The following is a 12,857-nucleotide window of genomic DNA, read 5'->3' on the forward strand; positions in this document are numbered from 1 at the left end:
AAAGATAGAGAATTTTCATCCTGGTTGATCACTTGGGTTAACCTGCCTATTGTAGTTTAATTTCTTTGCATTTTTCACATCAGCAAAATTACTGAAACCTCATGTGCTATGGGTGCTTCATCACTGCACTTCACCACTTCATCACATACTTAATGATGTATTTTGGGATTAATGAATCCTTCTTCTGGGGTTCAAATGTTTCATTCCAAAGGTGTCCTTAAAGAGATGTTCAGCTCACAGTAATGCAGTGTCCTCTTTAAAGGCCAGCTCCCATCAGACAAGGTTAAGAACAATGTGAAAACTGTCTTTGGGAAGTGCAGAACAAAAGTGGTCTTGTGCCTCTGTAATTTGTTCTCAGCAAGGACTGAAGTATGTCCAAGAGGAAATGTCAAGGAATCAGATGTACTTACAAGACTGGAGACAAGAGCTGTGACTAATATGAGGGTTTATTAACCAAGAATAACAGATACCAAGCCTTTGAACTGGGGAGGTTAGAGGAGTAGAAGGGGAAACCACAATCCAGAGTCTTGTACATTGAGCTGCTATAGAGAGAAGTTAGGCAAGCTATAGGTGGAAAAAGAAAATAGAGAAAAAGAAATTGTGTCCTTATTAAAAAAGAAGAATGCAAATGCAAGAATACTTTAGATAGGCCTGTTTTTCAGAGAGTGGCTGCTAAGACTGTCTTGGTGGGTGTGGTATTCCTGCTGGCCTCTTAGCTGGAGCTGTTGTTCAAGTGTAGGACACGGCTTTCACAACAGACTGGCTCCTGCAGATCTCTGCAGAGCAAGAGGAGTTAATGTTTGCACTGAGATAAATCTTTGTTCTTGTTCAGTGTTTACCAGATTGACTAACCAGGCACCACATTTGCTACCATCAAGAAGCAAACTTAAATGCAAATAGAACAAGAGGACACAGCCTCAAATGTGACCAGGGAGGTTTTAGATTGGATATTTAAAAAATTTCTTCACTGAAAGGGTTATCAAGCAATGAAACAGGCTGCCCAGGAAAGTGGCTGAGTCACCATCCCTGGAGGTATTTAAAAGAGTGTAGATGTGGCACTCAGGGACGTGGTTTAGTGGTGAACCTGGCAGTCTCAGGTTAATGGTTGGACTTGATGGTCTTAGAGCTCTTCTCCAGCCTATTGGTTTTATCAGCTTGGAAAGCCCATTCACAATGTAAAAGGTGGAGACTGGAAGAAAAGCAGCAGGATGGAGCCCTCAACAGTGGTACCTCAGGCCCGCAGGTATGTCTAATACCCTCTGGAAATTCTTCCAAGGTTTAAATTAAATTCAGCTAATTATAGCTGAAGACTTTTTTCTTGAAGGAAAAGAAAATCAACAAGTCCTTTAATGCTTGTTTTGGCTGCTCCTGGGGGATGTGATTATTATTCCTGGTAAGAGCTAGTCTATAATGCCTTGTGCTGTCTTTAATAATTTCTAACTGCACAAAATCATGGGAAGTCTTTCAAAGTTCAGCAGATGAGGGGTCAAGATCCCTGTAGAGGGAGTAAAAACCTCTAAGAGGTGCAGGAGCACAAGAAAGGACCTCTCTGCATGTAACAACTGCATTCTTTATTTTGTAGGCCTGTGTTAGTATTTAGTAGATCTGTTACCCAGCTCTTGTGTATTGACATGAGAAATGTCATTGAATATGACCACTAATTTGCATCTGTTCAGGATGTGGCTTCCTTGTTGTCATGACTCATGATGCATAAGGATGCTAAATGTCAATGCAAAGTCATTGGTTTTCTGCAGGAGGGACAGGGTTTGGAAGAGCCAAGGCTGTATGTGCCACAGTGGATGGCCAGTGCTTGCAGAGATACTGTGGAGCTGCAGCTCTGGTGCTGCTCTTCCTGAAGCCTTCTCAGAGTTTGGAGTTTTAGATCATTTGTGGCAGAACTGTGCACAATTCAAAAGCTCAAATTAGAGGTTGCTCAGAGTACATATCAGTATACCTGGTATTTCTTCTTCTGCATCTAGGGAAATATTTTTTTTTTAAATTAAAATGCTGAAAAGCATGGAAGCAACTGTGTCAAACCAGTTTCTGCCTCCCAAGAAGGGCTAAAGGTGGAAAATTGGAAATAGAGTTTATGAAACAGGTATGAGCAAGGCCTCCAGCAGTTTCATACGCTTAGGAAGTTTATGAGCTGGATGGATATCAGACCCTCTGCCCACAAACTCCATAAATGTGCCTGAAATCTCCTTGAATTCTCTAACTCAACGACCTTTGCAATGTCTGATTTTTGTGCCTCGCTGAAGAATACCTCATTTGTTCACACCCTCATTTGTTTTAAACTTGTTGCCTGATAATGTCATTGAGCACTGTGGTTTTGTGATCTGGGGAGTGAAACTGAGACACTCCTTCTCTATCCATCTTTCCATGTCACTCATTATTTTATAGCTCACTTCCAAAGAACACTTCAGGTGTGGCTAAACAATATAGTGAACCCAGATGCCTCTCAAAGACACGGGGATCACATGAGACTCTGATAATTGGGAATGAATTCACCTTCCTGCTCAAGTGTGCTCCAAGAATGGATTCGTTTTTTCCCTATCAGGCTTATGCTGGATTAGGTGTAATTTTGGCAAAACCTTATGTATGCATGCTTTGATCATTCAGACAGAAACATGATAATGAACCCATACCTGATTCAAATCCATGCCAGGTGACCCAGCCGTGCATGGATTTGGTATTTATGATCAGGGAATGACCTGAACAGGAGAAACATCCTATGAGGTCAGATCCCATATCCATCTGGAACTGTGCTCTTCTCCAGCAATGGCAAAAGGATGGGATATTCAGGGAGAGCACATGAGCCTGGGCACTTTCTGTGTCCATTCTCCTTAGCATCCAGAACGTTTTTATCATGAGGGTTAATGGGTACATCCCCATCCAATCCTTTTAGCATTTTCAGTCTTGTTTCATCAGGTGCATCCTCATTCTAGTGTTGTGTGTTATGCTCTGCTTTCACCCTATTTGCCAGTTTAAATTTAAAAAATTTCATCCTATTCCCACTCAGTCATCTCCTCTCCAAATGAAGAGTTATAGCTGTTTCAGTCTGTCATAAACTGACTTTTCCCACCCTTTTTCTGTGCCTTCTCTAACCCTGTTGCCTTATTTGAGACGTGGAGACCAAAGCTGCACACAGAATGCGAGATGTTAAACGGATTTATTCTGTGATCCTGTGTAATGACCTTGTGTAGGTTCACCAGTGCTTTAGAGGCAAGCTGGCACTCACTCCTTTCTTGCTGACACCCATCCTGACAGTACCCAGCAGAGTGTGGATGCTTTCACTGATGCTGCACACTGAGCTGCTAATTCAGAGACCACCAGGGGTGACTCCAGGACCATCTTCTAGTGTTTGGCAGCCAGTTCAGCATTTCTCAGACCTGCTTCATTATTTTTACCTCACTGCACCACCTAAAAAGCACAAGCTATCATCTCTTTCTCAGGCTAAACAGACTCTGCCAGAACCCTCTTTTGATCACACTTCACTGTGTTTTCTCTGAATTGCTGAGTTTTAGGTTCCTTTTGAGATGGGAATACAAAGCAGCAAGCTGTAGCCAGAATGCAGTAATTTAAAGGAATAAGAAGTTCCCTTTCATATTTTAATTTAATTTCTTATGCTATCTAGTGGCTGATTTCAGGTTTTGACTGCTGAAGTGCAATAAACAGAAGTTTTACACAGAAATACCCCCAAAGACAGCAGAATTTCTCCTGAATAGCTATTTTAGAGCTTTTTCTTGAATGCACAGAGCCAGTGTGTAACTAATCCTGACCACTTTATTGTCAACTTGCAATTTTGTTTTCTTATGGAGGAGATATTAATAGTTGAGTCAAGACATGTAAAGTCACAGTGTCACATAGATATGAAAAACCCCAAGATTCAGAACTGATACCTGTGGCTGCCACAGCTGTTTTTTAAATTGCAGCTTGTCATACAGGATCCTGAATTCACCTTCTTGAAGAGCTGAAGCTTTCCTATTGCAAATCCTTGGACCTGTCAAAACAGCAGAACCGAGGGAAATCAGGAAAAGTGTAAACAAGTTAAGGCAGCTTGTAAAAGCTCCAAGCTTTGAAAGAACCACATCAGAAATAATGGATCTGGGGATAAAGGGAGGTTCTTTGCTGAAGCAGGATGAAGGATCTGACAATATACTAAACAAAGCATCCCTGCGCTGGGAAACAGTGAATGAAATGAATTAATTGGTGAAGTCTTCCCTTAACTTCTATAATCCTGAGAAAAGAAGGCATGAAATGAATACGTTTTAACCACTCATTAAGATTTTTTTGTTTTCCATATGCCCAAGATCACAGAATTTATTTTATTCAGCCCTCCTTAATAATTAAATGTAATGCAAAAAATTTCTTCTCTGGAACTTCACTTATTATCACAAATGACATACTGTCTTAATAAAAAATGGTTGTGAATTAACCAACTGTGATTTTATGTGACTGTTTTAGATTTAGTAGACTTTTCATTTTGAAGCCACATCTTTGTATTGTAATTATATTTCAGTCTTTGGAAAAAGGGATTTAAGTTATGAGATAATTTCCTTGACTAGTGCATATTGTGGGAGTGTTAAAATGAGCCAAGAGTCATCCTTACATTTCAGGTTTGTTGTTTCTTTTTTTTTTTCTCATTTGAAATGAAGTAACATTTTTATAACTTAGAGAACTGGTGTTTATTTCATGGAAATTAGAACTACTCATGTAGATAATTATTCACCTGGTGCAGTACTGTCTGATATACTGAATGACTCTTTTGAAAAAGAACTTACATTGAAAGAAGTGGAATTTTTAGGAGCTAATAAAAACCCCACCAAGACATCTTAGAAAATGTAAACAACAAAATCCAAAGATAAAACCTCACCTATCAAATTTTATGTTCATGTATAGGAAGGCAGAAGTATTTTTTCCTCTTTCTTCAGTTTCTGCTTCCTCAGCCAAGGCAACCACTGTGCCCATGGCTTACAGTCTTGAGGCACTGGTGCTGGCTCAGAGCTGAGGTGCACAAACCTTTGATCATCCCTGAACTAAATAATTTTGATGGTTCCAAAAGGTTTGCAAAGGCTTCTGCTTCCAGGGAGGAAGGGACTCAGGAGAAAAAGCAGGGCAGCTATTCCAACAAGGACTTTCTGCTGCCAAGAGCACGCTGGCAGCTCACCCAGCCTTCCATGGGAGAGCTGGATGGTCTTGGGAGATGTGAGAACTGGATGATGTCAGGAGATGTGCTGGATAAAAGAGGCTTTGTATCTGTGTCTGCTCTGGTGTGCAGATCTCACTCCCTGGTTTCGTTCCTCTGTGCCCATGAGGTGCACAGCTCACACACCAGCACAAGGGAAGGGCATCTCAAGGCTACAGAAATGGAACTTGACAAATGTCTTGGTCTATTGTAGCTAAGCCCAAGTCTGGGTTTTTCTTGACTGAGTTCTGGAAAACTGCACAGAGAGGGGCTCTGAGGGAGGGACAGAAGAGCCCTCCTGGAACTACACATGCCTGTGTTTAAATGGCTCAGTTTGTTCTTCCAACTTCATAAGTGATGGAGAAGTGTTTTCTGCCACCCCTCAGTGAGTGCCCAGAGTGAGGCAGATAACCTGCACCCTACAAGGGCCTGTTTGCCTCTGGATGGCTTGTCACCATTCCCACAGCAGGAAGCCAGTCTCCTCTTAAAACTCTTCAAGCACACAGACTTCTGAAAAGATTTTGCTGGAAGAAAATACTACGTTTAAAAAATGTGGAGGGACTCTGAGGTTCAGTATTAGTAAGGTCATTTCAGCTCTCATGCTGACAGCTCTGAAGTGGATTTTTTTTGCCAACTTTCCTTTAAATTAGACTGCAAATTGCAATTATTGGATATCTAAGAGAACATTATGCTGTGCAAGAAGTGATCACAAAGCCTCTGTGATGATGGGACAGCTTAGATGAAAAGAAAGAGCATGAAAGCAATTTTTTGAAAGCTGGACGCTGCCATGGATGAACCTTGACAAGAGGGGAATGAAATTTGTGAGTCTTTTTTTCAAGGTATGAAAATTAATTCAGAGACCCAGTGGACCTGTGGCACTGATAAGAGGAAATGAGCACAAGTGTTCACAGAGGTGCAAATTCAACATGGTCTGAGTATAGGCAAATGCTGTGCTTTGGTTGCTGTCCCACTCTTATTTACTATTTATATCAGGGAAGCCTCAATGAATCACAGTCATAAACAAAAAATGTAAATGTGACCATGATCACAGGGGTTTTCAGGTGAAGGAAGAGACGAGAATGTTGACTCCATGATCAGAAGGCTTGATTTATTATTTTATAATATATATATATATTACATTATAACTATACTAAAAAGAAATAGGAAAGGAAAAGGTTTACTCAGAAGCTGGCTAAGCTAAGAATAGAAAAGAAGAATGGTAACAAAGGCAGCTCTCTCGGCCTCTGTCCGAGATAGCTCGGTCCTTGATTGGCCATTAATTATAAACATCCAAGATGGGCCAATCACAGATGGACCTGTTGCATTCCACAGCAGCAGATACCCATTGTTTACATTCTGTCTCTGAGGCCTCTTAGCTTCTCAGAAGGAAAAATCCTAAAGAAAGGATTTTTAGTGAAAAGATGTCTGCAACATGTAGACACATCTCTACATTGTACTGTGAATATGCAGAAAAGAAAAAAATTCTCATAACTTCAGATGTTTTTGCAATCCCCATGTGAAAGGAGCTGGGACACTCAGTCCTTTTTAACTAAGAAATGTTCTTGATTAGCTGAGATGGCTGATTTTTAATTGCTTCTAATCAAAGCACTTGAAACAGGAAACCTCTTTGTAGCCCGTAAGAATTCTTTCATCTGCCTTCTCTTTGGGTGTGAAATTGCTTTATTCTATCTCAGATTAGCTTGTAGGATTGAGTAAGGAGCAAAGCCTCTATTTGTGCATTGTGTGACACATAGGGGTTAAATCTTCACTGAAGTTTGTGAGTAATTCCTCAACACTAACAACCTCCAATCTCCCCTCAGGTCCATGACAGGTGAATGAGATTTTCTGCACAAAAGGCTCTCCTGATTTCCCATGTTTGTGCCTCACTGGTAGCCAGGAGGTCCTGGGGGAACATGGGAGACATTTCTTCACTATATCTTTGGGGTTTACCTAGAGGTGGCACAAAGTTTTATGCCAGGTTTAGGGATACAGATGGGTATGGATAACTTTGGGGTCATTCTCAAATCCGGTATAACTGCATAGAAGGTCCAAACTTTCTCTTGTTAAAATTTACACCATCTTGAGGAAGAAGGGATGGAATAATTTTCAAGTTTTCAGCAGTTTCAGAATTTATGTCAAAACTGCTGGGAAAAATATTTTGTGGAAATCTGAAGAAAGTTTACGTTTTTTATTCCTTCCATGAGAACAAACTGTCTACCACAAAAGCATATCCACAGAACACTTTCAGGAAGCCTAGCTGGTTGTATTAAGCAGTGTGGATGCTACCCATGTGCACAGTATTAGGGTGTTTGATGGGTTTTCTCCTCAAGCCAGGTCTTCTGAGCTCTCAGAGAAACCTATCACACCCAAGATAGCTGTGCTACCTGGAATGGCATCAAATCAGCAGGATGGCTTCTGAGGTAGTGTTGGAAACAGAAAAGTTTTAATAAAAGGCAAAATAACAAAGGTCTTACAGAGAAAACTCAAGCTAGGGGCAAGAGGTTTTTGCTCTTGCTAAAACACTTCACAAAACCAATGATTTCCTTTGTTCTCTTTCTAGTGAATTACCCAAGTGGGACTTTTTTGGCTTCTGTCTAATTGGCAGCCCTAGGTTTGAGGTGAAGTCCTAAAGGTCTTATGAGGTGTCTTTTTACCAAATTGAGGAGAGAAACTTCTGGGCTTTTTTCCTTTTTAAGGAGACAAAGGATAATTTGGTTACTTTGTCAACAGAGGGCACATTCCTACAGGTGTGCACACTGACACTGGCTGGCAAGTGGTTTACATATCAAAGTGATGGAGCCTGTTGAGAAGGATTGATTCATTCAGTTCCCTGAATACTTTATTTACTTGGTTTAGACCCTTCCACAGAAGATTCTCTCTGGCAATCCCATGTACAGAGGATGCCACCCTGCTCTCCTGCTGAACACACCCACACTCTTTGTTCCCATAGCTGAGCCTTGCTGGAGACCTGTGCTTGCTGCCTCTCTGGTGCTGTCGAGGGACACATCTCTGCATGGTTATCCTGGCTAAGGAAACCTCTGGGTCAGGGGTGCAGGAGAGCTCAGATGCAGCCTGATGCCATTTGTGCCCAAACCTCTGACAGAATAAAAACCTGAGACTGAAATCTGGTTTACTTCAAACATGGATTTTGCTCTTGGCATCATGCAGTTATTCAAAGCTTGGCCAGTTCTCTTTCTGTTACCCTGTGGCACCTTCTGCAGTTCTGTCTTTAGGCAGTTTCAAGTGTTATGTAAACATAAGAATCATGGAAATCGGCCCAGTTAACACATCAGGCTTTATTAATTGCCATTTCCTGCAGTCACCCTCTGACTCTTGCTTTGCTTGAGGCCTGTTTTTGTCTGGGTGCTATATTTCCACTCATACTGATCAGATTTTAGGATCCTTTGGCACAAAGTTTTACATTTTCTGCAATTGTACCCTACATTGCTGACATTCCTCTTGGGCTGGCCAGTAAACCTAATTTGCTTGCTCTGAATACAACCTTTAAACATTACCAACTTCCCCTTCCAGTTTGCACTATCTTTTCCTCCACAGTTTGAGTTTGCAGTTGATTTCAGATGTTTGAGCACTGGTCACTATCAGATTTACTCAGCTTGTAGGTGCCTGCTTGTTTTGGCTCATTGGACTGTGTGCTTCTGCAGGTAAATTTTTATACCTACAATAATTTAGGCAAACAAATCCTCTGATGATAGGAGGAAGAAAATTTCCTGAATATTTGTCACTGCATGTTTGTGGCCAACAAAGAACCTGAAAAATGCTCCTATTATATGAAATCCTTTGTGTTTCCTGTCATTACTTGGTTTGTTTGCCAGTACAGTTAACAGCACAAAGTTCTCAAGCAGCATAGATTGTTTCTCTCTCTGGAACATGTGACATATTTATTTTCTTGGAAGAACTGATGCTAGGCAGAAACACCTCTCTAACACAGCTTGAGGAGTAACCCTTGTTCAGGCTTGTTCATTGCTTTGCTGTTGAAGGGGAGTGAGAACTACCTAAATTGTGTGGTGTATGTGCCACTGATACCGTGGGTGTAGTGGGTATTTACACAAAAGGTATTTACACAAATGACTTTATCTCAATTCAGTGGAAAACTGCTTTTGTTCTGGATCCTCTACTCTGCCTTTTATCTCTGGCCTTGTCACAGGCATAAGGAATGAGCTACATGTGTGGGAAGTCAGTAGATTAGAAACTTAGCTTTGATTTCCTTTCTTTGCGTCTTGCCATCTTGGTTTGAACAGAAGTTTTGGCTCATTATGTTTGCCTGTACATGGCCAAATTTAAAAAAAAAACAACTATATTTCATGAAGCAAGAAGTCACAGCTTTCTCTCATTTCTCTCCTTTGCTGTCGATAAAAGGAAATTCAGAATATAATGATCTTGTTAGGAAATCAAAACTCCCTCCTAACAACTCCTTGAGTTAAATTAGAATCCAGTACAGAGAAAAGTTTGAAAATACTGCACTGATCAGTTTTCTTTATTTTTTCAGAAAGGGGCTGTTTGCTGGCATGAAGCTGAAGAAGAAGAAAAAAGGCGAGAAAGGGCTGACGATTGCAAACAAAGACGCATTGGGTAAGCCTCATAAATCAATATTTCAACAGGCATGAGCAGGTGGTGGGGGATTATATTAGATCTGATTTCATGTGAACTCATTTGAATTGTGTCTCAAGGCTTAGCATTGATAAAACAGGCAGTAAACTCCTTATCACTCCCAAATAAACAGAGAGGTAATTCTTTTTGCATCAACTGTTTCATGAAGTTCACATCCACATTCTGTGAGTTCACACTGCTCTATCTGGTACATTAAACTAAAAATGTCAGCCTGTCTCTTTCCATAGAGAGATGGCACATTTTTGAGAGGTTTTTTCCTACTTTACAGGTAGGTAATTTACTACAAGTGTGTAATTCCTCCAGAAGTTCTGCTTGTTTTAGAAACCATAAATACACAGCCTGCTGTGATGGCTGGATGGGCTGGCTCAATGAAGCTGGCAGATTTACTCAGTAGTGTGTGTGTGTCTGTTGTGAGTGCACACAGGGTGAGGAGAGTGGCTACAGCCAAATGGATGTGGGAAATGGTTTTGCACAGGAGGGGAGCTGCTGCTATAATCAATGCTGCTCGATACAGACCACAGGAGTATTTCTAATTGGGACACCCAAATAAATAAAAGATTCAGTTCATGATGATGAATTCACTGCTCTTCTCCAAGTGAGCTTTTTGCTACTAGAAATCAGATGTAGGTTTTATTTCCTTGTCTGTTTTCTTCATCAGGTGATCATGGTGAGATTGCAAGTTTTCTCCATGACACTCTTGGAAGACAGGAAGAGTCAGAGGAAGACCTAATGAACAGTGATGCTCTGTCCAGTGCTTTTGGATCCTTAAGCCCAAATAGGAAAAGGTGCTTCTTCATGTGTCTTACCTAGCATCCCCCTAAACATCTTTTCCAGATTCCTGTTTCCCAGGAAGGGCATTACCCTTCCACAAAACCTCTGACAGAAAATCCCTTTGCTGACAGCAGTGATCCCTTCACTCCTGCTCTCCCACATGACAGAGTGGAATGCACTTAGCTCAGAGGTATCACCAGGTGCTATCCAGTGCAGGGAGAAGATGAAATGGATCCTGAGTGTGCCACAGCTGTGTTAAGGAGCTCTGCTAAACAAAATAAGCCAAAGGGAACAGTGATGTTGATAGTGAAGAGCTTGTGTAGTTGTGCTTTTCATACAGAAGAGGAATGTAGTCTGGGGAGGAATGGAGTCAAGCTTGATGGGATCAACAAGTGAAATCATTGCCATGATAGGTAGCTGCACTGGTTTGTGTGGATGCAAAATATTTCCCTATCAAAAAGTATATAAGAAAGACAGAGATGGTCTCTGCTGATGACAGCCTAACAGTTCACAACAAAGCTGTCTGCCATAAATAATACTTGTTTACTGTTGAGAAGTCTTTCCAGTGTGTGTCCAAGTACCAGCTCTTGCCTAGAGATGTCTAATGACTTCTTCTGACATTTAAACAGGGCAAAGCTGGTGACCAGAATTCATGAAGAGGAGATGAAATCCCAGAACTACCAGGTGAGCAGGGGGTGACAGCCCTTCTGTGACTGTGAATTCCCCAGGCAGGCTGGACCTGAGCCCAGGAGTGTCCATGGTGTCCTTGTGCCCCACAGATTGCCATCACCATCATCGAGGCCAGGCAGCTGGTGGGCGAGAACATCGACCCCGTGGTGATCATCGAGATAGGTGATGAGAAGAAGCAAACAACAGTAAAGGAAGGCACAAATGCCCCTTTCTACAATGAAGTAAGTGCTTTCTCTTTAAAAAGACACTTTCTTCAATGGTTCTGGGTGGACTCTGCCATTTGGTAGCTCATAAGGGGATGAATTAAGTTGCAGCACTTCCATGTCTGAGCAGGGATGTCTCTCCAGGAGACAAAGCACCAGGAATAGCTCCCTTGGGTTTCAGATCTGTTTGCTCTTTCTCTTCTCAAGGTCTGTCCAAACTGTTCCCTAACCTCTCCAGCACATTCTGCCTTACCACCACTGCTACTGCAGTTTTTTAAATCATCCATTTAGGAGCTTTGTCTATACTACACCCCTCCACATCTCCACTCCCTTTTCTACTATTTCATGCTTTCAGCCTTTCCTTGACATATGTTTGTTCCAATTGCTGACAAATGACAGAAAACGACCCCCAAAAGCAATTTCCTTGTGCCTCCTGTCCCTTTTGACAATACCTTCTGATGCAGACTGAGGCCCATGGGCATTTGTGAAGCAAGTCTTGTGCAGCTATGCAAGGAATAGAGTAGAAAATAAGTCTGGGCCATGGCAGTAACACATCAGGGACAAGGAAAGAATTTTGCTTTGTCCACCACTGCCCCCCTGCATCCCCAGCATCTCACCTGGGCTCTGTGCAGGAACATAAAATGCTGAGCCATGCAGCTGACAGCACTGCCTGCCTGCCCAGGGATGGTTCTCATCTGCTGCCCCCTCTTCCCACAGTACTTTGTGTTCGATTTCGTTGGACCGCAGGTGTTGCTGTTTGACAAAATAATCAACATCTCTGTAAGTATCCAGGAAAGCTTAACACAGTAAGTAAAGGTCATTGTTTTTGTGTCACTTCAAATCTAAATTATTCTTAATGTAGTTAAAAATAAACAATTTTAGTACCAAGAGTGCTAGAAAGTCACCATGAAGTATAGGAAAGAGGATAGAAGAGAGGATAAGGAGGAGGAGTCAGCTGGCAGAGATTTGAAGGAACATACCCAAAAGGAAGATTTAGTCTGCATTTTTAGGGACACTCATTGCTGTGTGGCAAACTGCAAGGAAGAATGAGAAAATTCAGCTTAGCTCTCTCTTCTCACTGCCTTCATCCATCTAATTTTCAGCCTGCCACTTGATTCAAATGACTGAATTGAAACTTCTTGTTTACATCGGTTCCTCAGATATAACTGTTTCTAACTAAATGAAACTAAAGTAATGCAGACACTTTTCCTCAGCAGGGGCTCTTGGGCTGCCTGAGTGTCACTGGTTGGTTGCTATAAGCATGGAAGTGCTCTCCAAGAGTTCAGGGCTGCTTCCACTGCTCAGTGCAACTCAAGTCCCAGCAAAACTACAAGGGGGACCTTATTGCTCTCTACAAAAACCTGAAACAAGGTTAGAGA

At 41.6% G+C, this 12,857-nt stretch overlaps 1 protein-coding gene and 1 long non-coding RNA gene across 2 annotated transcripts in view; one reads left to right on the top strand and one right to left on the bottom strand.

Moving 5' to 3' along the window:
* The window catches only part of LOC136555558 (uncharacterized), a 29,708-nt gene extending 25,716 nt beyond the window's left edge, over positions 1 to 3,992 (bottom strand). The window contains exon 1 of the long non-coding RNA XR_010783506.1: positions 3,900 to 3,992. This is a non-coding gene — a long non-coding RNA (uncharacterized lncRNA). The remainder of the gene's footprint in view (positions 1 to 3,899) is intronic.
* The window catches only part of FER1L6 (fer-1 like family member 6), a 64,624-nt gene continuing 52,975 nt past the window's right edge, over positions 1,209 to 12,857 (top strand). The window contains exons 1-6 of the mRNA XM_066548311.1: positions 1,209 to 1,243; positions 9,693 to 9,775; positions 10,473 to 10,599; positions 11,215 to 11,269; positions 11,365 to 11,496; positions 12,196 to 12,258. Of these exons, the coding sequence (XP_066404408.1) occupies positions 1,209 to 1,243; positions 9,693 to 9,775; positions 10,473 to 10,599; positions 11,215 to 11,269; positions 11,365 to 11,496; positions 12,196 to 12,258 (495 nt within the window). The remainder of the gene's footprint in view (positions 1,244 to 9,692; positions 9,776 to 10,472; positions 10,600 to 11,214; positions 11,270 to 11,364; positions 11,497 to 12,195; positions 12,259 to 12,857) is intronic.

The sequence above is a fragment of the Molothrus aeneus genome, chromosome 1, assembly GCF_037042795.1.
Source record: "Molothrus aeneus isolate 106 chromosome 1, BPBGC_Maene_1.0, whole genome shotgun sequence".
Lineage (NCBI taxonomy): Eukaryota > Metazoa > Chordata > Aves > Passeriformes > Icteridae > Molothrus > Molothrus aeneus.